The sequence below is a fragment of the Rhizopus microsporus genome (assembly GCF_002708625.1).
Source record: "Rhizopus microsporus ATCC 52813 unplaced genomic scaffold scaffold_7, whole genome shotgun sequence".
NCBI lineage: Eukaryota > Fungi > Mucoromycota > Mucoromycetes > Mucorales > Rhizopodaceae > Rhizopus > Rhizopus microsporus.
In genome coordinates, this window is record NW_019671922.1 from 19365 (window position 1) to 41475 (window position 22111).

General features: G+C 38.5%; 10 protein-coding genes across 10 annotated transcripts; 5 read left to right on the plus strand and 5 right to left on the minus strand.

Annotated features, from left to right (window-relative positions):
• The first annotated feature begins 92 nt into the window (after positions 1 to 92).
• RHIMIDRAFT_291449 (translation initiation factor eIF5B) lies at positions 93 to 3887 on the plus strand. Its single transcript, XM_023613810.1, has 3 exons — positions 93 to 235; positions 299 to 427; positions 484 to 3887. The coding sequence occupies exons 1-3, from the start codon at positions 195 to 197 to the stop codon at positions 3803 to 3805; spliced, it is 3492 nt and encodes a 1163-aa protein (XP_023466548.1). The 5' UTR covers positions 93 to 194; the 3' UTR covers positions 3806 to 3887.
• Positions 3888 to 4139: 252 nt separating this feature from the next.
• RHIMIDRAFT_192439 (Nep1-domain-containing protein) lies at positions 4140 to 5052 on the plus strand (the record flags this gene model as incomplete). The annotated part of the gene is made up of 5 exons (XM_023605970.1): positions 4140 to 4301; positions 4372 to 4422; positions 4509 to 4599; positions 4659 to 4772; positions 4829 to 5052. Coding segments are annotated over 5 exons (642 nt in total), but the record flags the coding sequence as incomplete, so codon positions are not given.
• Positions 5053 to 5376: 324 nt separating this feature from the next.
• RHIMIDRAFT_250954 (uncharacterized protein) lies at positions 5377 to 5972 on the minus strand (the record flags this gene model as incomplete). The annotated part of the gene is made up of 3 exons (XM_023610777.1): positions 5377 to 5463; positions 5522 to 5818; positions 5871 to 5972. The coding sequence occupies 3 exons, from the start codon at positions 5970 to 5972 to the stop codon at positions 5377 to 5379; spliced, it is 486 nt and encodes a 161-aa protein (XP_023466550.1).
• Positions 5973 to 6699: 727 nt separating this feature from the next.
• RHIMIDRAFT_236876 (uncharacterized protein) lies at positions 6700 to 7685 on the plus strand (the record flags this gene model as incomplete). The annotated part of the gene is made up of 5 exons (XM_023608653.1): positions 6700 to 6855; positions 6905 to 7030; positions 7080 to 7302; positions 7356 to 7413; positions 7463 to 7685. 5 exons carry the CDS (start codon positions 6700 to 6702, stop codon positions 7683 to 7685), a joined length of 786 nt encoding a protein of 261 aa, XP_023466551.1.
• Positions 7686 to 7714: 29 nt separating this feature from the next.
• Positions 7715 to 9400, minus strand: RHIMIDRAFT_287459 (histone deacetylase Clr6; the record flags this gene model as incomplete). Its single annotated transcript, XM_023613477.1, has 8 exons — positions 7715 to 7749; positions 7823 to 7962; positions 8015 to 8611; positions 8657 to 8795; positions 8859 to 8933; positions 8985 to 9123; positions 9209 to 9291; positions 9343 to 9400. The coding sequence occupies 8 exons, from the start codon at positions 9398 to 9400 to the stop codon at positions 7715 to 7717; spliced, it is 1266 nt and encodes a 421-aa protein (XP_023466552.1).
• Positions 9401 to 10598: 1198 nt separating this feature from the next.
• Positions 10599 to 10978, minus strand: RHIMIDRAFT_280580 (uncharacterized protein). Its single transcript, XM_023612922.1, has 2 exons — positions 10808 to 10978; positions 10599 to 10623 (listed from the first exon to the last, which is right to left on the minus strand). The coding sequence occupies exons 1-2, from the start codon at positions 10956 to 10958 to the stop codon at positions 10616 to 10618; spliced, it is 159 nt and encodes a 52-aa protein (XP_023466553.1). The 5' UTR covers positions 10959 to 10978; the 3' UTR covers positions 10599 to 10615.
• A 1976-nt stretch (positions 10979 to 12954) lies between these two features.
• RHIMIDRAFT_250958 (uncharacterized protein) lies at positions 12955 to 13275 on the plus strand (the record flags this gene model as incomplete). The annotated part of the gene is made up of 1 exon (XM_023610778.1): positions 12955 to 13275. One exon carries the CDS (start codon positions 12955 to 12957, stop codon positions 13273 to 13275), a length of 321 nt encoding a protein of 106 aa, XP_023467007.1.
• An 848-nt stretch (positions 13276 to 14123) lies between these two features.
• On the minus strand, positions 14124 to 15034 carry RHIMIDRAFT_280581 (mitochondrial matrix iron-sulfur protein). Its single transcript, XM_023612923.1, has 6 exons — positions 14886 to 15034; positions 14800 to 14839; positions 14636 to 14745; positions 14449 to 14578; positions 14304 to 14395; positions 14124 to 14245 (listed from the first exon to the last, which is right to left on the minus strand). The coding sequence occupies exons 1-6, from the start codon at positions 14968 to 14970 to the stop codon at positions 14223 to 14225; spliced, it is 480 nt and encodes a 159-aa protein (XP_023466554.1). The 5' UTR covers positions 14971 to 15034; the 3' UTR covers positions 14124 to 14222.
• A 948-nt stretch (positions 15035 to 15982) lies between these two features.
• On the plus strand, positions 15983 to 19651 carry RHIMIDRAFT_280591 (GDPD-domain-containing protein). Its single transcript, XM_023612924.1, has 6 exons — positions 15983 to 16146; positions 16205 to 16433; positions 16491 to 16761; positions 16822 to 18490; positions 18545 to 19431; positions 19487 to 19651. The coding sequence occupies exons 1-6, from the start codon at positions 16014 to 16016 to the stop codon at positions 19529 to 19531; spliced, it is 3234 nt and encodes a 1077-aa protein (XP_023466555.1). The 5' UTR covers positions 15983 to 16013; the 3' UTR covers positions 19532 to 19651.
• RHIMIDRAFT_280593 (RabGAP/TBC) lies at positions 19631 to 22093 on the minus strand. The gene is made up of 5 exons (XM_023612925.1): positions 21534 to 22093; positions 21397 to 21474; positions 20510 to 21338; positions 20360 to 20434; positions 19631 to 20310 (listed from the first exon to the last, which is right to left on the minus strand). The coding sequence occupies exons 1-5, from the start codon at positions 22052 to 22054 to the stop codon at positions 19717 to 19719; spliced, it is 2097 nt and encodes a 698-aa protein (XP_023466556.1). The 5' UTR covers positions 22055 to 22093; the 3' UTR covers positions 19631 to 19716.
• Positions 22094 to 22111: the final 18 nt, after the last annotated feature.

Here is a 22111-nt window from a genome sequence, read left to right on the forward strand (position 1 = left end):
TTGAAAATTAAAGATGCGCAATGAATTTTTTTTGGACGCAATTTGAAGCCGAGAGCACTGTAAATGCAAATGGTTGCTGTTTTCGTTCTAAGCTAAAATAACCGTGACTTTTTCTAGTGGCTTAGATGAATGTTTTTTATAATTACAGGAAACATTAAGTCTCTTTTTTTATTATACAACATATAACCTGAAAAATGGGAAAGAAGAAGGGTGGAAAAAGAAAGGACGATTACTGGTAATGTCTAGGGTCAAGGAAAGAGAATAGAGAAAAAAATTATGAACACTATTAAAATAATAGGGATGAAGCCTTTGAAGAAGACGCTGTTGCCACTGGTGCCGCAGCGGCTCCTGACGAAACCGAAGAAAACTTTGCTCAAAGAGCTACGGCTTTTAGTGTTCTTGCCGGTGAGGACGAAGAAGACGATGGGTAATATTAATAGCCATGCGTCTTTACTTTAACTAACCGAGTCTTATTTTTTATAGTTTAATGGCCATGGTCAACAAAGCTGCTAAAAATAAAGTTAAGAAGCAAAAGAAGAAGAAGCAGCAATTGGTCGACGAAGACGAAGAAGAACAGGGAGTACCTGCTGCAGAAGAACCAGCTTCTGCTCCAGTTGCCGAACCTGTTGACGAAGTCGATGAGTTTGACTGGGTGAATGACAACAAGAAGAATAAAAAGAACAAAAAGCCAAACAAACAAACAGAACCTGCAGCCGAAGCAGCAGAAGAACAAGCTGCACCCGAAGGTGAAATCCGTATTTTGACCAAAAAGGAAAAGGAGCGATTAAAGAAGGAAAAGCAAAAGGAAGCCAAACGTTTGGCTGCTCTCGAAAAGAAAAAGCAACAAGAAGCTGAAGAGGCCGAGTTTAACAAACTTTTAGGTCTCGATGATAAAAAGGAAGAGCCTACTGCTCCTGAATCTCAACAGACGACCGAAGCTCCAGCTAAATCAAAGAAACAACTTCTCAAGGAAAAGAAGGCCAAGAAGCTTGCTGCTAAAGAAACTGCAACTGAAAGCCCTGAAGCACCTGTTGAAGAACCTGCTCCTGCACCCGCTCCCACACCGGCCAAGGGTAAAAAGGGTAAGGGTGCGCCTGTTGCTGCTTTGAGAAAAATGATTGAAGCCCAGCGTGCTGCTGAGGAAGCAGAACGCAAGCGTCTAGAGGAAGAGCGTAAGCGTATTGAAGAGGAAGAAAGAAAGCGTGAGGAAGAAGAAAGAAAACGTGAAGAGGCTCGTGCTGCAAAGAGAGAGAAGGAAAGACTCAAGAGAGAACAACTTCGTAAGGAAGGCAAACTCTTGACGAAAGCACAAAAAGAAGCTCAGCGATTGGCGCAACTTCGTCATCAGCAATTGCTTGCCTCTGGTCACGTTCGTGTTCAAGCTTTAGAGGATAACGATCAAAAGCCCAAGAAGCCAGTATATGGAAACCGTAAGAAGAAGGTTGTCAGCAAGGAAGAGCAGGAACGTAGACAGCAAGAAGCTGAACAAAAACGCTTAGAAGAAGAGAAGAAGCGTAAAGAAGAGGAGGAGGCCAAGAAGGTTGCTGAAGCTGCTGCTGCTGCTGAAGAAGAGCCTGAAGATGAAGATGATTGGGAGAATGCAGTTGTCAGCAGTGATGAAGAAGAAAAGGCACCAAAGAAGGAAAGCGAAGAAGACTTGAAGAGCGATTGGGATGCTTCTAGCGATGAAGAAGAGAAACCTACTCCTGCTGCTAAACCTGCTGCTCCTGCCAAGACTGCCGAAAAGGCTGCTCCTGCTAAACCTGCTCCTGCTAAAGCTGCCCCTGCAAAGGCTGCCAAGAAGGAAGAATCCGAAAGCGAATCTGAAGAAGATGACTCTGACGACTATGACTCTGAGGATGATTCCGATTACAGCAGTTCTGATGACGAGCAACTTACTGCCACACAACGTCTTGCCCTTCAAAAGAAAGAAGAAGCCGCTGCCCGTCGTCTTCAACGTCAAAAGGAAGCCATGGCTAACCGTTCACAGGACGACTTGCGTTCACCTATCTGTGTCATTCTTGGTCACGTAGATACCGGTAAAACCAAGTTGTTGGATAAGATTCGTCAGACCAATGTGCAAGAAGGCGAAGCTGGTGGTATTACTCAACAGATTGGTGCCACTTATTTCCCTGCTGAAGCTATTGAAAAGAAAACTGCTGTTCTTGGTGACAAACGTGTTGACAAGATGAAGGTTCCTGGTCTCTTGGTCATTGATACCCCTGGTCACGAATCTTTCACCAATTTGAGAAGCAGAGGTAGCTCTCTCTGTAACATTGCTATTCTGGTTGTAGATATCATGCACGGTCTTGAACCTCAAACTCTTGAATCTATTCGTTTGCTTCGTGATCGAAAGACTCCCTTCATTGTAGCATTGAACAAGATCGATCGTCTCTTCCAGTGGGAAGCTACTCCTGACAATTCCTTCCTTGACTCTCTCGAAAAGCAAAAGCCTTCCGTCAAGCAAGAATTTGAAACTCGTGTTCAACAAACCATTGTCGCCTTTGCTGAACAAGGTCTTAATGCTCAACTTTACTATAAGAACAAGAACTTTGCCAAATATGTCTCTTTGGTTCCTACCTCTGCTCATACAGGTGAAGGTATTCCCGATATGCTCAATTTGCTTATCCACTTGACACAGACTCGTATGAGCGACAAGCTGATGTATGTCACCGAACTTGAATGTACCGTTCTTGAAGTTAAGGTGATCGAAGGTTTGGGTACAACCATTGATGTTGTCCTTGTCAACGGCTGGTTGCATGAAGGAGATCGTATCGTTGTCTGTGGTCTAAATGGTCCAATTGTCACCCAGATTCGAGCACTGCTGACACCTCAACCAATGAGAGAATTGCGTGTCAAGTCTCAATATATCCATCACAAATCCGTCAAGGCTGCCCTTGGTATCAAGATTGCAGCTCCTGATCTTGAAAAGGCCATTGCTGGTTCCCGTCTGCTAGTTGTTGGTCCTGATGATGATGAAGATGACTTGAAGGAAGAAGTGATGTCTGATCTGACCAACTTGATGAGCTCCATTGACCGTACTGGTCACGGTGTTTGGGTCCAAGCATCCACCTTGGGTGCTTTAGAAGCCCTGTTAGAATTTTTGAGAACAAGTAATATCCCAGTGTCAGGTATCAACATTGGTCCTGTGCATAGGAAGGATGTTGTCAAGGCTAGTGTTATGTTGGAAAAGGCACGAGAGTATGCAGTGATGCTGTGTTTCGATGTCAAGGTTGATAAAGATGCCGAAGATCTTGCCGAAGAATTGGGTATCAAGGTCTTTACTGCTGATATTATTTACCATCTCTTCGATCGCTTCCAAGAACATTTTGCTCAAATTGCTGAACAGAAACGTAAGGATCAAGCTGATCAAGTTGTATTCCCTTGTGTACTGAAGATGGTGCCTCGTGCTATTTACATGAAGCGTGACCCCATCATCATGGGTGTGGACGTTATGGAAGGCTCACTTCGTATTGGTACTCCCATCTGTGTAGTGAAAACAAACCCAGAGACACAGGCTAGAGAAATCATTACACTTGGTAAAGTTACATCTATGGAGCAGAACCATAGACCTGTTGAAGTGGTGAGAAAGGGACAAGCTGGCGCAGGCGTTGCTATCAAGGTTGAATGCCCATCTTACGAGACACCCAAGGCATACGGTCGTCACTTTGACGATAATGATGAATTCTACTCAAAGGTGACTCGTCAATCTATTGATATTTTGAAAGAGTCATTCAGAAATGATATGTCAAAAGAAGAATGGGCTTTAGTAGTTAAGCTTAAGAAGATTTTGGGTGTTGACTAAGAAAGTACAATGTAAAATAATCAAGAAATGATTATTTTGATTAATTTAAAAGAAGAATAAAAAAAAAAAAATATAGCCATTGTATATTGACTTAAAACAGGACAGAGCTGAGATCATCTTTATTTGTTTAGCGCTTCAATAAAAATCTTGATCTATTGCGAATAAGTCAAAAAAAAAAAAGAGCAAAAGAATCTGACCTAGAACTTTTTTATTTTCTATGTGATTTTTGCTTTTTTACTTTTGTACCTAAAATATTGCAATAAATATAATGGCAGAGGACTCTTCATGGCATGAAGCACCTACACAAGATCAAGCAGTGGTTCAACGAAGTCGTAAAGTAGTTGTTGTTCTTGAGAATGCTTCTTTGGAAGCTGCTCGTTTAAACTTTTTCCGTTCTGATTCCAAGATGCAATTACTTAACTGCGATGAGCATCAATCTATTCTCAAAAAGTTAGGCAGAGATATTGCCGATGCAAGACCAGATATTGTTCATCAGGTAATTTAAAAATAAAAAGAGAGTATTGAGCTTAATACTAAAAGTAAAGGACTACTGTGCGTGTTGTTAGTGTCTTTTAACTTTACTTGACAGCCCTTTAAACAAATCCGGTCACCTCGAGGTAAGGCATTATATAACACTCGTAACACATGGCGCGTATGAAAAAAATGCGCGTGTGTAGTGATGATATACTGATAATTCATATAGGTCTATATTCATACAGCAAAAGGGGTCGTTATTCGTATTAATCCAGCATGCCGTATACCAAGGACAATTAAACGCTTTTCTGGTTTGATGGGTAAATTTAATTAAGATTATTCCTCCATTTGCTGAAACTTTTCCTTTATACATATATAGTCCAATTGTTAGAGAGAGGAAGCATTAAAGGAGACGTTGAAGGAAATATAACCCTTCTAGAAATTGTCCCTGGTCCTGTACAACAATATTTTCCAGCAGATTCTAAAGTGCTTGGTAAGAATACACAAACATAGAAGCAATCCCCGTGACAATTAATCTTGGTTTTGTAGCACTTTCTTATAATGCGCCTAGAGTAAAGCTATACGATTATTTCAAACAATTACCCAAAGGACAACCCGTTGTTGTGGCCGTAGGTGCAATGGCTAAGGGTCCTGACACATTTGCAGATGCATACGCACAGGAAAAGATTGGTATTTCACAATATGCATTGTCAGCATCTGTTGCCTGCGGCAAAGTCTGCTGTGCTTTTGAAGATCTTTGGGATATTATGTAAACATAACAAAGAAAGTTCTGATTTGAAACGAATTGATTCCTGTTTTTTAATTTTTTTTTTATCAATGGCATTACATAATAAAATAAGCATTACTGTACTTTTCAGGAGAATAATCATTTGTTGCTTAGCAACGCTCATTAAAAAAAAAAGGTTGCCACGGCAAAATAACAACAAATCTATTTTTAGGAGCAAATACATATTTTAGTCAGAATAAATTACTTGAAAGAGTGGATCAAAAAGTACAATTGAAATGTGGAAGGGTAGAGAAACATGAAAGGGGGGAAGATGATATTTCTAATAATGTATCAAAAAAGAGGAAGGGAATTAAGAAGATGATAAAGAGCAACTGTGAAGTGCCAAACGGGATATATGTCGATCTGCAGAAGCTGCAATGGATTCTTCAATTGTAAACTATAAACCATGTAAGCTTACTCTTCGCCTTCTTCTATCTCTTCATTCCACCACTTACCCAAACACGCTTACGATCCTCGGCTGGCCAAGATTCGAGCACCTTTACATCTGTCACTTCATAAAGCCAGTGATGGGCCACAGTTTTACCTTTCTTGTTTGCCTCAGTGTAGGTACCCACTCTCTGTTTAATTTTCTCGGCCTCGATACCTGCCTCTTCTCGAAGGACACGAAGAATGGCTTCTTCGGGCTTTTCATCTTTCTTGCAGCTTCCACGAGGTAATCGATAAGCGCCTTCTTTCTTACGGCTGGAAAGCATCAATACCTTATTGTCCATAATAACAATAGCTCCTACAGCCTAAGTTTCCAGCATAAGCTTCAGGATATTCTTTCTTTTTTATTTTCCTTACCTGACGGATTTGTTTTTTCGTAGGCTTCTTTACCAACGTTTGCATATCAGGTTCAGCATTGTGGTTGTCAATAATGGTTGCAGTGGCGGTTTCTACTGTCATGTTTAATATTTAAAGTGTAACAAAAAAAAAGGGAGAGAAAGATGTAAAACATCAATCCTAAAAATTCTCTTTTTTTTATAAGGATCTTGCACCGCGGCTGCCGGTGACCTCTCCCTTCAGGAAAATGTTATGATGTCGCGTGTGTTTTCCAATTTTAGAAGAGAATCGTGTTACAGAACGCTAACGGACTTTTGATCTTAAATCATTTCATTTTCAATCTATTTTTACCACATAAAAAAGCAAGCATTGTGTATAAAGAGAGAGCTCACTTTCTGTTGTTCAGCTATATAAATGTATTATATCAAAGCAGCTTGTGTGTTATTATAAGCAGCAATTCTTAAAAGTATAAGTTTTTCACTTCATATTGATAGTAGCAGTCCATAAAGGAGATACATCTGCCTGTTTGATTATTGGATATAAATACGTATGTGTTTGCTTAATAGCTGTAATACGAATAGAGCAATGTCTTGTATGTATTATATTTCTTTATTATCGCATACAATAATATGGGCTGACAAGCAAGAAGGATATTCTGACTTTAAATAATTTTAAAAAGATGGAAATCCATCTGTCTCTCTATCTTCCTTCTCTTTCTCTTTTGTCGACTTGCACAAATATGGCCAACTCTACACTTCCACTAATGCCCAACGTGAAATCAATACAGTTCATAAGACAAACAAGTGCTATGCTTGACCTGTGCGTGGTAAAGATAATATAACTATATGGCATGGAGGAACTAATGAAAACAAAAAGGCCAATAAGAACAACTGCAACTGCAATAATCTATTATCACCGTTTTAAAGCGTTTATATCAGAGAAAGAAAAGGTCATTCACGTTGACGGCTCAATTAATGCAGAAGATGCAATCAATGCTAATGAAGAAGTAAAAACATTTTCATAATGTTTTACAATATACTGATTTATTTCAATAGCTACTAGCAACTACCTGCCTTCAACTCGCTTGTAAAGCAACAGAAGTTCCTAGAAAAGTAAGAGATTTGGTTAATGTCGGTTATCGCTACTATCATTCAGACGGATCGACACTAGATGTAGATGAGGTAAAGCAAACTATATAAATAATTAAACAAACATCTCATGTATAAAAAGAGCTATTTCAAAATGAGGGCTTCATTAGTAACAACAGAATTATTGCTAGTGCGGGCACTAGGTTTTGATTTAGAAGTAGAACTACCCTTTGCTTATTGTCTAAATGTACTAAGAGGATTAGCATCCATTCGCTATTTTATGATGGACGAAACAAAGAAATATTCACGAAAACAGCAGCATTATCCACCAGCACAAAAAGAGATTTGGAAACGTATGGAAACAGGTAAAGAAAAAGAAAAAGAAATAATTAGACAAGTTGAATAACACTTGCTGTAGATATGAGCCCTGAAATGAGTGCAATAGCTAGACTAGCTTGGGTATACATTTGGGATAGGTAATTTTTTTTCTTTTGTTTTATATTGTAGCTAATGTGATAACCTCAGTCTATGCTCACCCAAGATTGCCTTATCACATCCTGTACCGGTCATTGGGCTTGGATGCCTTTACCTTGCTCTTCGCACCTTACAAACTGAAATGTCCATGAACATGAATGAGTATGTCGATTTATGGGGCGCATCAGAGAATATGTCTGTTCAAGCTGTTCGTGATTTTATTACAGACTTTTTAGAATTTCATGACAGAATATCGCTATCAGAAAGCCAATAGTTGCTTTATTTATAGTTGTAAAACAAAGATCATAATACACCCATACTTTCTAATTTTTGACGTTCTACATATATTGTATGTAAATCTCTTTCTTTTTTTTCTTTTTATCTCTTTAATGTATATAATAAAGAACTTACGTGTTCGTCTAATGTCTGCCTCTTCTGCTTCGCTATCTTCACCCTCAATATAATCATCTGGATTAAAGTCTTTTGGCACTTCTTGCGCTTGAACTGATGGTGCAAATGGCAGTGTTCTAAGATTATCAATAATTCTGGCACTGAAAAGAGAGAGGATGAGCATTGTATAATAAAATGAAGCGTACTACTTACATAATACGGTCTAAATAGTCGCGTGTGTTGTGGTTTGTCATGTTGTTTGAAGGCACATCTAGTTTAAATTCTGGTCCATAGTACTCAAAATAATTATTGTATGGTAGTTCTTGTTCTGTTAAATCTTCCCCTACAGCCAAACCAGTCTCAAACGTCCAAGTTCTAGCTACGTTTCGAATTGTGTATCCACCACCACCAACCATCATCATTGGTATATTGAACGATTTAATGAATTCCACACAAGAAGCATGACCACGCATAGACAAATTAAAGCAGCCTAAGCGATCACCTGATAACGAATCACCACCGCATTGAAGGACGACAGCTCCTGGCCTGTACCAATCCATGATGTGCTGAATAACAGGTTGAAACACGCTTTTATATGTCTCATCGTCTATACCATCTCTCAAGGGCACATTCACTGCATAGCGTTTACCCTTTCCTAATCCTGTATCCTTTATATCACCTGTTCCAGGGAAAAACTCACCAAATTTATGAAAAGAACATGTCATGACACGATCTGTTGTATAAAATGCTTCTTCAACACCATCACCATGGTGAACGTCAATATCCACATACAGCACTCGTTGATGATATCTATGCATCTAGTTATATTCTTGTTCTTATTTTTCACTATATTACCTTAATAGCTCCAATATACCAAGCACAATATCATTTACATAACAGAAACCACTGGCTTCTGTTTTTTTTGCATGGTGAAGTCCTCCAGACCAATTGATGGCAATATCTGCTTCACCATTTAATAACTTATTGGCAGCACCTTTTTTTTTTTTACATATCGTTGTCAGCAACGATGGTTTTATATATTTCATTTCCTTTTTACCAATTGATCCGCCTGCTGATATAGAACAAAATTCAAATAACCCTTCAAATACTGGACAATCTTCACCAACATTGACTAGAAAAAAGAAATTGAATATACATTTTGTTGTTGTTTAACAAGTCTTACATCGTGCAATGCCTTGTTCAAGGCCACCATGCTGCAAAGCAAGAGTTTCTAAATTATCGGGTGTCACAGTCTGCAGAAAGTTGACATATTCATCAGAATGAAAACGAGTCATTTGAAAAGCACTACACCGTGTTGGTTTCTATGTTGCAAAGTAGATGTCTGTTAAAAGCTGTCTCTCTTTCTCTTTTTCTTGCTTTAATTCACTGAATTGAACTTAATCTTACAACAATGTCTAATTTCTTGTAAAGGCCATAATTCACAACCATATTGTGAACCATATGCATACGTTTTGGTTTCATGTAATGTCCTATTGTGTGTATAAATATAACTATTGAAGCTTTTATACTTTCTGCTTTACCAGGTCCATAGTTGAAATTACCCACATCGTCTATGATATGAAAAGTTATTAAAGTCATTGTTTCATTTTGAGGAAAGCTAATAATTACGATCGTAAAAGTATGATACTCTCTTTTTTGCACAATTGGCAAGACTATAAGAATTAGACATTGGGTGTTTTCTTAAATAAAAAGGAAAAAAAAAAAAAACAGAGAGAAGCTGTATGTTTGTATTATAATTTAAACTCAGGTATAGACGATTAAAACAGTGTGAAGCATAAAAGGAAATGATAATCTTTGTGACTGATAGATTTGCCTCTTTTTAAACTTAATATATGGAATACATGTATACACATATAGGTTTTTGGTGAATAAAGTGTGCGTTAATAAACTGGAGTGAGATTATTGACTGTTTTTATTCTCTCTCTATCGTGCAAATCGTTTGCATGTACTACATTTAACTAGAAGACTAATGAATAAAAAATAATGTGTTATTCGCTTTATACTCACCGAGGCATTAAGGAATGCGCTGTCGTTATAGGCAGCGCATTAAATCCAGGAAGCACCGTTAGTCTTTTGAAAGTTTTTTGAAGGGGGAAGGACTTTCATTGTCGTGTTCTGATTTGTAAACAACGATACCATATATATATTTAATGCACCGTTCACATCACGATTCCAAATCGTACCACAAGGCTTACACTTGAGGACAGAGCGTACTCTTCGCTTTGATCCAGAAACAGAGAAACTATTCATTTCTTTCATTTCACACTTGTTACATATCTGACTCGCTAAGTACTCGTCAACCGAGACAATGTTCAGTCTCCCTCCCTGTTAGATTGTTTGTATTTTCGTTTGATTTCTTCTGTAATACGTCTAGTAGGCGCAGCTCATTTTCCTTTCATACTTGAACAAAAAGAGCCATTTCCGAACGCAATGATCCGCTTTCATTGAGAGGAGGAAGGGAGGTCAGCAGGAGGTAGAGGCACATGTTTGCTTTTGTTTGGGTTTTGATTTTTAGCGCCAACTGTGCTTGATATGCCATACTTTTTGCTGTTGTCAAAGAGTTTTTTTTAACAATTTCTGGAGTTCCTTTTTGCTTGTTGATATACGTTTTGAACTTTAGCTTTTGAGACCTATACCATACGCAACGTTATTAAAATGTACACCATGTAAAAGAGCGACATACCATTTTTTCTGGACAATAGTAGTTATGGATTCTTTGATAGTTTTGTAGACGTGTAGAGGCAGCTAGTAAAAATGAGGTCAAAGTTTGCAGTGTTTAAAGTAGGTAATTCACTAATATACTTAAATTCGTCTAAATGACACTCTTGGTGTTCTTTTCGTCTTTTTGGAGCAAGATTGTAACCACACAAATGATAGTATTCTTCCAAGTTTGTTGTTCGGATACGTTCATGCTTTGTAGAGTCAACTGCAGTAAAGATAGTTAATATACCAGGATCAGCAGCCCAAATTCTGCATGGTCAACTATATCAGCAAAATCCTTGGGCGTCTCTGGTTCTCTTCTAGGTTCATCATGGATTGCGACAGTTTTCTTAAATATAAAGGATACAGCATAACCATCAGTAATGATCACATTTCTACAATGATAACATTTGTTTAGCCCAAAAATAAAAGCCATGTAAGCATATACATGCAAACATCTTGGAACCTGAGGCCAAGCTTTCAAGTGTCTTGAAGCTTATTTTTGAAAAATCAAATACATTAAAGTATGGTGCACGCCACATATAACCTGTTCAAAATCTCTGAAAATCTTTGAAAGTTGATAGCTGATCTTAAGGTCAACATTTTAAAAGCCAACAACTATATTTCATAGAGAAAGTACTAATAAATAAAATGTATTGCTCAGTTTTTTAACAACGGTGTACTAAGTTGAGCTATTATGGTTTCTATTTAACGTATCAGACTTCAATTGCGACAACCATATGCGTCATATCATTGGATACAATGCACTATTATTACACAAATTTATCTCTTTTCTTCGTTATTAACAGTTGAGTTAATATGACACTTTTCAAGAAAAATATTATTAGAAGGCGTTTGTTGAGACATGTGTTTATTAACGATTGAGTTGTTAAAAATATTGGTGATATTGATAATTAATAAACCAAGTGAAGATGTCCTCTGTAAGTAGTAAAAGCAAACATCAATAAACGTACAGCTGATCCAAAAAATCATGAATAGATAAGACTATTTTACAAAAAGTGCTGACAATAAATTGAAGCCTATGCTGAGCAAAATAACAGAGATATCATTGCTAAATTTTCGAATCTTGCAATTTCAACGGTGCTTATTATAATATGCTGTCAATAAAAAATATTCATACACTTCTCCTAAGTAATAATGCATTTCAAAAATTAAGATGAACAAGGTTTGAACAGGTTATAGATGACATGCACCTTACCTCAAAGGAAAAGATATTGATATCCAAAAACATGCTAATCCATACACTATCAATAGTAATTTCATTCTATGTGTTTTTGCACAAGAAACTATTAACGGTAAAGGCTGTGGTGCTTAATGCTTTTTTATTTGTTACTCTTTTCAAAAAAGGAAATATAAAAAAAGAACGATAAAAAAAAAACTCTATTGGAGACTCTTAAGTTGCATTCCAAAGAGAATCAAGTGCCTTTAGACAAAGAAGTAGAGTCTGTTGAGAGAAATTTAAACCAAAAGTGAAAGGTACTAGCATGAAAATTTCAAAATGGCCACACAAAAGATAACAAAGTATGTGAGTGCATAACATCAAATTTTTTGATAAATAGATTCTTCCCCCCTTTTTTAATCTTTTTTTTTTTTTTTTATAAACCTAACTAAACATGCTCATACGTTGATGACTGAACAAACGTGTTGCTCATGAATGCTCATCCATCATAGGCCAGTAACCTTTTCGAGTACCTATGCTAGCCCCATGCACAGTCTATGGATTCACTTTAGGAGGGTCGATTGTGTCTTCTACAGGGTCTAACACATGTATTGAGGCGTCGTTCATGGACTATCACTAGCACAGACCAATTATGGTCTTCTGGATTGTCTACACAACTCTAGTGTGCTGTTAATCATTCCCATATAGCTTGATGAATCTGATCCTCTTAAAGTGTTTACATGACCAAGCCCGTAGATCAATCAAAGAAATGGACGATGAAACTTTATGGATATAATCAGGAAATGGAAAGAACTAGAAGAATAATGGAATCTGCGTAGATCTGGCTCTGGTCTCAAAACAATGGCATCTGTTTCACTTTCTGAAGCTTAAAGATCAAATAGTCACTATGGTCAATACAAGCAACTCTGTGCCAAAAAGTAATCTACATTATACAATCTTCCAGAAGTCAAGCTCAATACGCCTGTACACTTAAAAGTTGATCAATTAATATTATGGACCTGTAGCTTGTTTCTAATACATGTAAAACTATGCTGATAATAAAGAGCTTTCATACCAATGCTAGTCATTTGATGATATTTGTCCTCAGGTACTCTTTTTTAATAATTAAATCACATCATAGAACAATAAATACATTTGTTCATTTTAATTTTCTTATGCATAATGTAACCCTAATAAAGATACAATTCTCCTCGTTAATCAGTTAATTTATTTGAAAGCGCTGCTCAAAATCATGTCCTCAACGGAAACTACATTGCAGCATTTCTGTAAATTACTACAGAAAATACCAACTCTTCCTGTTTCTGAGCTTTGGTCCCCTCGGTGGTACCTCGGCTTGCTCCTCCGCTGCGTTGTTCAACCGATTACTCCAGCTGAACAAGATGCAATGCCCAAGAATGTACCTCTCCGATGCATCGTGTCAGATCTCTGCAAGTGGGACAAAACCTTTGGATGTCTTACTCCGTTGCCCAACAATAGATCCTCATCCACCGCCCTTCGTGCAATCCGAAAGGGTCTTTTCCCAAGCCGACGAACAGTTCATGCTACTCTGTAGTTTATACCAGAGATTAGCCGCATTACCTTTGGGCCTCGCGACGATCTATCCACCTTGGGATCTCAGATGTCAGCTCCTGATAGATTTGACAACGCCTCCTTTTGGATACTCTAATGTGCTCATTGGACAATCCCAAACCTCCAATGCAGTACCTATTCCGATTGTCAAGGTCTCTCTTAGTCAGCTACGTTTCTTATGGCATAAAACGTCGATATGCTAATACAATCATGTCATCCGCCTTTGGCTCTGCTTCATTCGCTGCTTCTTCGACCTCAGTACTGGCAAACTTTTTGGTCTCTGACTATACCTCTCAAGGCCATAACACCATGATTTCGCCTGTTACATGGCTACATTCCTACGGCTGCTTTACAACATGCCTGGAATCCCAGCGTGATCACCTCTCCACTGTGCAGACTCTGTCAACAGGACGTTGAAACACACCACCATCTTTTTGTGAGCTGCTCTCTCAAACTCAACTTCTGGTTCTCCATTTTTGAGAGATATTCTCTGCCGGACAAGTTCTTTACTACAGATGAAATATGGTCTGTGCTCACTTCTTTTGTCCTGGCAGACGAGAAAACCATAGTCGATACGGTCGTTCTTAGTTTCTTTGATGCGGGTATTGCAACAATCTGGAAATACCACTGGCGGTGTGTTTTCGATGACACTCTGTGGTATACAACTGCAGTCGTCAACCGTTTCGAATTGGAACATGGCAGATTCCTGTCGTCATTGCCTTTTGAACGGAAGTTATCTTCCACTATAGACACATGAAAAAAAAAAAAAAAAACTATTTCCAGAAAGAGATGTCGCGTTGATTCATATAAATTGTATTATAAAAACTGCAAAAATGCGACTTACTTTCTGAAAAGTCTGTACTTCCAGCACATACTAGTGTTAAGTGTTATATATATTAGAGTGATTATAATTAATAAATACTATATTTTTTAATGATGTACTGGCTTAGATCCTATGAGAGAAAGAAGATGAGTCTTTTGTATGTGAATCAATGCTTATCTAAGATGTACCATCCACTCTCATATTTCTAGTTGCTGAAGGAATAGTCACAGTTAAGCCATCTAACTCTTTACACATTTGTATTTGACAACCCAAACGAGATCTATTAAGAATGAATATTAATCTCTTTCTCTTTCTCTTTCTCTTTGTATTTACGTCTCTGTTAATCCAAATGCTAAATCCAGCATATCATTCTCCTCATCCGTAGGTTCTTCCATCTTGTCATAATATTCTGGTTCGCAAATAACATGACAGGTAGAGCATGCCAGTGATCCTTCGCAAGCACCTAATCATATGTATACAATGTAAGTATTTTACGATCTTCTTTATGTAAATCATTTACATTCAAGCTCAATATCATATCTTTGTGCAAGATCAAGCATTGTATCGCCTTCTGTTGCTTTAACATCAATCTTTTCTCCTTCTGGTGTTATAAAATGTACGGTATATGGGCTATTCGTACGTTGTTAGTTCTACTACTTTCAGACTAGTGTTATGTGACATTACCCTTCACCTCTAGCAATTCCTTCTTTGCCGTGCCATAAAGCTACATTATGTTTATACTTGGTTGCTATGCTTACTGGGTATCATACCTTGTGCAGAAGAGAAAGGTCTAACTGAATTAATAATAGAAGGTTTATAAATAACCTTGCTTGTAAATAAACGCAGTAAAGACATTTTGTAAATAAAATGGAAGGGGCAGAGCTGTCCCAAGAAGAAAAAAAAAAAAGTTTTAAAAAAGGCGGGGACTTTCGGATGACTTGATTGGATGAAATTAGGCCCGTTATTCTGACACTTGTGCATGTGTGCTTTTTGAAGAGTGGATAATTGCACTTGACGCAAGTTGATGTCACATTAAGTGTAAATGTCTTTTTATTGCTTGTATGAATCAACAATAAATCAACGTTTTCCTTCATTGACGACATGGTCTGATCTTTCTTTATTAAAAAATGATTGGATCTCCACACACGGCTTTGTTATTGCATAGGTATTGTATTCCGATTGTGGATGAAGGTTGTGCGTCAAACATGCTGGTAAATGTGTATTTTTATAAATCCTGATCAAATGAGACTTGTTCTCGTAGGCATGAAAATAGTATATGTATGCAGAAGCATAATAGCTCTTGAAGTTCAAATTTCAAATGTATTGATCGTACCAAGCGTCCCATTTAGACGAAAAAAGTATGATACAATAATCAACATTCCCCTTTGGCAAGTAGACGCTGCTATTATTGTCCTGGTGCCGCTGCCCCTGCCCCCAGTCACAAGGCAAAAGCAAACAGATGCAATATCTACGACCATCACAAAAACATAAAAGTATTGACCGACGACTTAAAAAAGCGATCTATTGATGTGGTTTCTCTTGGCGTATCAGACTAGTGTGCTTGTTCATCAGTTACAACAAATCAGATATTAGTGTGCCAACTAGTGCCTTGGTCGGTATTTACAGTTTTTAACCTCCTGCTTATTTGTGACGTTTTTTAAATAAAATTTACTAGCTCCCACAGTCTCTCTTTTTGCGGGGTTAATTGAACCGAGGTTTGCGGTACATGTGTAAGGCTTGAATGGACATCAAACTTTAGATTCTTATGTAAAAATGAACCAATTATTACAGCCATGTGAGACGGAGTAAATGTCATTTTTGACCTCCTTTTTATAAATCAACATTTTAACACTTTCTATTTTTCTCTCTCTTTTCTTTTTACTTTCAAAGGCACAAAGATGAAGTTTGGAAAGACACTGTTGAATAACCAAATTCCTGAATGGTCAAGGAATTATATTTCTTATAAAGCATTAAAGAAAGAGATCAAGGCTGCGTCAAGTCAACTACCTCCTCCAGAAGAATCCATTACAGGTTAATATCCTAATAAAGGTTATTGACTAATCTGAGGATATAACACACACAACTATAGCCGTATTCTTCAAACTAGACAGAGAGCTAGAAAAGGTCAACACATTCTTTGTTTATAAGCAAAACTTAATTGATCGCCGCCTTTGGATTCTTGATGAAAAGTACGATAAACATAGAAAAGATGAATCAGATGAGCTTTCTCGAGCCTTGAAGGAGACACGCTCACAAATGAACAAACTGTTGTGGTTTGCAGAGATGAACTCGAAAGGATTCAGGAAAATACTTAAAAAGTAACTATCAACATTTATACCACGTGACGCGTCAGCAAACACTCACAACGCATATAGATTGGACAAAAAATTAGGTTTGGAAACACAAGCAATCTATTGGGAAACAAAGGTTGCCGTCCTTCCATTCGCAACGCCTGTTCATTTGAAGGGTAGTATCGAAAAGTTGAATGATTGGATCAATAATCTCTCTTGTCTCGAACAGCCCTCTACCAGCACGAGTTCAACCCTCAAACTGGCTCGTTTTAAATCAAATAATGAAGATATTTCATTGACTATTCAAAATGACAGCGTTTCTGACCTGCAAAAGTTGCTAAAGAAAGGAACAGAGGTAAGCCGAGACTGAAAATAAATGTTCTTTTATAGTAACATCTTTTTGTTATACAAACAGATTGATGAAACACTATTAGACCTTGCCGTAGAACATCAATCAATCCAGTGTCTCGAATTTTTGAAAACAAAACTTGGCCTCAGCCTGTTGAACCACAAGGACTTGAATGAGCGCAACTTACTACACCGTGTCTGCATCAGGCCATCTTCATCACTTGATATTGTCGAATCTTTGCTTTCTTTAGAACCAGAGCTATCCATGCAAAAGGACTTTGCCGGTAGACGTCCTCTGCATTATGCTGCGGAATCAAATCATGCTCAGCTTGTGAACATGCTTCTTAACCACGCGATCAAGCATGGGTATTATACTATCAATACTGGATTTGCCGATCAAACCTGGCAGGACCGTGAAGGTTTCACTCCCTTGTTTTACGGTATTCTACACGGAAGTACGGATGCTGTAAAGGAAATGCTTGAAGTAGGCGACATCACAGATATTGATGAATTGATTGCCTCTGGACAAAAATCACCTCCTATCGAAACTGACGAGCAAAACGAATTCTTGCCTGACTTTGCTCGTTCGTTACACCATCCTTCTTCTGTTGCTCTCGCATGCAAGCTTGGTAATCTCGACTTACTCAAGCTTTTGATCAGCAAAGGCGCTTCATCTAATCTAGCTGATGAGGACGGAGAAACCCCCTTATTGTTTGCTATTCGAAGTCATTTTGTCGAAGGCGTCAAGGTCTTAATCGACCAAGGTTGTGTCAATGTCAACTTGCCTGAAAAGATCAATGGTTGGACTCCTCTGATGGTCGCAGCTATCGAAGGGTACAAAGATATTACAGAGATACTACTTGCAGCAAATGCAGATAAAGATGCAATTGATAATAACGAATGGACCGCTTCAGATCACGCCGTCTTTCGTGGTTTCTTGGACATTGGGAAACTAGCCAAACCAACGAACCCAACACGCTACGTGAAACCTACTGTCAACGCGCGTCTTTCAGGCGAGAAAAGTCCTCCAAGAAGGACATCTAAAGCTGTAGCCAGAGCAAGTCGTGTGTATGGCCACAAGTATCTCACGGACCAATGCATGATCATTATTACCTTGGGATCCAACGACGTGCGCAACTCACTCTGTAGTAAGTTTATTGAACTGAGCAAGTCGTTCCTTGGTGAAGACCAGCACCGAAGACTGTCTCTGTCTGTCTCTGCTACAAACGCTTCTGGTGAATTTCCAATCATTGACTTACCCACGGATGATTTTCACAGTCATTGGCCAGAACCTATAGTCCTCTTTGCTACTAGACCGGAAGAGGTCATCCTGCGATTTGACCTCATCGATACCTTTAGCTCGTCACGTAATAGCAGTATCTTGGCTCGCGGCACCTCCGTTCTTGCAGCGGACTTTATCTTCAATAACTCCAAAGGTTTTCAAAATCAGACCGAAAGAGGTTCACTGCGTGGCCGTCTGACAGTACCTTTGGTACAAGCCAAAGACCTTGAGTACGTCGGCACGTTGGGATTCGAGTATTTTGTTATTACACCATTTAAACACAAGAACATGCGTATTGGTGATCGCTACACTTACTACAAGTCGGTAGATACTCAAGTCATCGGACATCGTGGTTCTGGAATGAACCGAAAGGGATCACGACTTCAAGTAGGTGAAAACACAGTACTCGCGTTTGTGACAGCTGCCTCGCTTGGCGCAGAATATGTTGAATTTGGTAAGTTTTTAAGAATTTTGGGAAAGGGCATTATGAACTCACTATAAAAAATAGATGTTCAATTAACAAAAGACTTGGTTCCTGTTGTCTATCATGACTTTACCGTAACAGAGACAGGTTACGATATTCCTTTAAACTCCATCACCTTAGAGCAATTCCTAAACCTGAGAAGATCCGGTCAGATCAAGGAGTACCATACAGGTATCAAAGAAGGTGCTCATGGCACAGTCATCTCTACTCAGCGTATGAGCGGATCTGTAGATGACTTTGCAGACTTTTCCTCTCCTATTCCTCATACGGGTCGTATCAACCGATCTTTTTCGTTCACAGGAACGAGTTCCAATACAAGCAGTCCTAAACGACACAGCCCCATCGATCAAACGCGCTTTTCAAAGTCTGGTAAAATGAAGGGTAATGGCCCAGAGACGATTCAAGCACCCTTTACCACCCTTGCCGAGACACTGAGAAGCGTTCCCAAATCGGCAGGCTTTAACATTGAAGTCAAATACCCCATGGTGGATGAAGCCGAGCAAGACGAGTTGAACCAATTCCAGGAAATCAACATATACGTCGACACCATTCTTGAGTGCGTCTATGATAACGTGGAGGAGGATCGCCATATCATTTTTTCCTCTTTCCATCCTGAAATTTGCCTTGCATTGAATCTGAAGCAGCCCAACTACCCTGTTTTCTTCTTAACAGATGCAGGCACTCTACCAATGGCTGACGTTCGTTGTAACTCGCTACAGGAAGCTGTACGATTTGCCAAACAAGCAGATCTTTTAGGCATTGTGGCTGCAAGCCAACCTATTCTGGAAGCGCCCAAGATGGTTCAAGTGATCAAAGAAACAGGTCTACTTTTGTTCACATATGGTGTTCTCAATAATGAAGTAGAAAATGCGATTGCTCAAAAATGCTACGGTGTTGATGCTGTTATTGTTGTAAGTATTATGTCTTTGACAGGGCCTGTAAAAGAAACTAACACATTTTTATTAGGACTCTGTGCTTGCCATTAGAAAAGGATTAAGAGGAACAGATTAAGACGTAAACTTTAGAGAAATGTCAAATGCGCATACAATACATGCAATATAAAAATAAAGAGGTTTCTTACTCAATCTTTTTGTTGAATGAAAATATGGCTTTATAAAACCTTTAGGATAAGATCATATCCAACGCGTAGATGTATTCAAGAAAGTATATATATATTCTTTATTACAGGTGTTTCTTTACATTGTTCGTGGCATATGTGCTCCTAATAATTCTTTAAATCTATGATCATCCAATTGTACACCCTTTTTGCCTAATATTTCATCAAAGAACGGATCGTCATCTCCTTCTGTAATATGCCCACTCACAGCGACTGCCGCCTTGACCTCTTCTCCTCTATTTTCGCCAATGAAGCCCATGTTCAAAATCCTGACTGTTTCGCTAAACCCACTTCCCCAGAGCAGTGGTTCGAGATACTTTAGAACCACAAGACCTGTTCGAAAAAGGATGATATCTCCGTGCATCAGATAGATATCCCATAGCCTAGATGATAGTTCCAGAGGAATGATCGATGCAAAGATAGTCATGAACCAGTCAGGAAGGTAATTCTCTGGTGTGAGGGTCAAGTTCTTGAAATGCAGATATAGTTTGGGGAAGTTTTCGGCAAAGATGACATTAAATATTTTGAAAAAGCCTTGAATTTTCCTTTCATCAGAGCTGTAAAGTGCAGATAAAACATCACTTTTACTAATCAGGTTGACAAGCGATGTAAACGAATCTTGTGTGTTCATGTTTAATAAAAGCATGCCTGCTAGAAAAGAGGTTCCTCTTGGCTACATTGTAACGTTAGAATATGGCATTAATATATCTACTACAATTTACATAAGTTAAACTGGGCCTGTAGCCAACATAGGCATGTAGCACTTTCCTTAACGAGCTAAAGAGGGGCCCATCAGGCTAATATAGCAAAAAAAAAAAAAGGATGTGAGCATGATCGGACGATGACAGTATATATAGTAATTTTTATGGTACTTGAAATACGCAAAGACTTGGAAGTGTTCTTAGTATATCTTCGTCTATTGCCTTGTTCAAAAAGTTGATAACTGTTGGATTAACAATAAGTCTATTTTCGTCGCCATCATCATTTGTGGTATCATCATCCAAGAGGAAGCTGTCTGTATCATTTTCATCCATGTCGTCGTCATCGTTATCGTCATCATCGTCATCATCGTCGTCGTCCTCATCATAGACTTGAATATTATGAGCATTAATGTCATCAAATTGAGCATTTAATTCCATTGCAGGTCTTCCTCCTGACTCACTATCCTCCGTACTTTCTTCATCCTGGCTAGATTCGTCGTACTTTACTTCATCAACACTTTCAAATGAATGTTCATCGTCCTTTTTTTCACGTAACACGTCCAGACTGCTTGTTCTCTTGCGTGGTTTATAAAACGATGCATCATTAATATCAGTGTAGGTATCAGGTAATGGCTGCTTATTCCGTCTTGTCTTTCGCATGGACGAAATAGGAACACGCCTTAGACAGTCTGTAAACGTTGTCTTTGTCACATTCAGTTCGTTTCCGATCTTTAGCTTCCACGCTTTTTTCCTGCAACGTGGCGGTATGCCTTGATCCCACAACGTAATTGTCCGCTTATCGTGAAAGCGCAAGTGCCATTTGGGGAAAATATCTGTTTCCCACATCTGTATTGCCTGTGTCATCTTTTTGTCCTTCTCTTCTCGCTTTTTCGACAGTTCCTTTTGCTTTTTGGCTTCCATTTTCTTTGCCTTTTTCATCATGGCTTGGTATTCCTGAAGATGCTTCTTTTCCTCCTGTGGATCTTTTGGCGGAAGTGTCCTGCGAATGATAAAATGAGTTTTTCTCTAACTAGATCATACACTCTTGTATACTATACCGAGGGCGTGTTTTGGATATAACTGTTTCCAAGAGTGATGGTTTCTGGTTGATCTTGCTTCGCTTAAATGGATTCAAGCTGGCCAAGGAAGAGTGAGTTAGCATTTATCTTTTTTTTTTTTTATACTATTTCCTTACTTTGTTTTCGTCTTGGGACTTATTGAAGTACCACCAGATGTCACAATAACTTCTGCCTCATTGACGTTACGTCGTGCTCCACGAGAACGTCCATTGTCCTCTTGAACATTTGTTGATGCAGCGGCTGCAGCAACAGCAGCAACTGTAGCAGCTGTAGTGGTTGACGTTGACGTATCATCCAAGACATCCGATATTGAATAAAAAGGACCGGATATATCTGAACTTGTGATGGTCATATTTGTGTCATTGTTCTCTAATGGCGGCGAACGCCGAGGCATGAACTTCATAAATTTGGAAGGTGAATTATGAGTGTTGTCTCTTGGTAAATCAAGAGATACTTCTTCAAAGAACTGGTCATAGTTATTTTTTGAATTAGTCTCTGGTATATACATCCTGTCGTTATTGTTGTCACTGGAAGAGTGGTCCAACGATATTTCATCAAGCATCTTGTTGACTGAATTATCTTCAAGATGAGCAGATGCTAAAGTGTCTGACGTATCAGCCTTATTTCGTTCATTCATTTTATAAAGGATAACAACAACAAAAAAATTAAGAACAAGTCTAAAATTGATTGCATC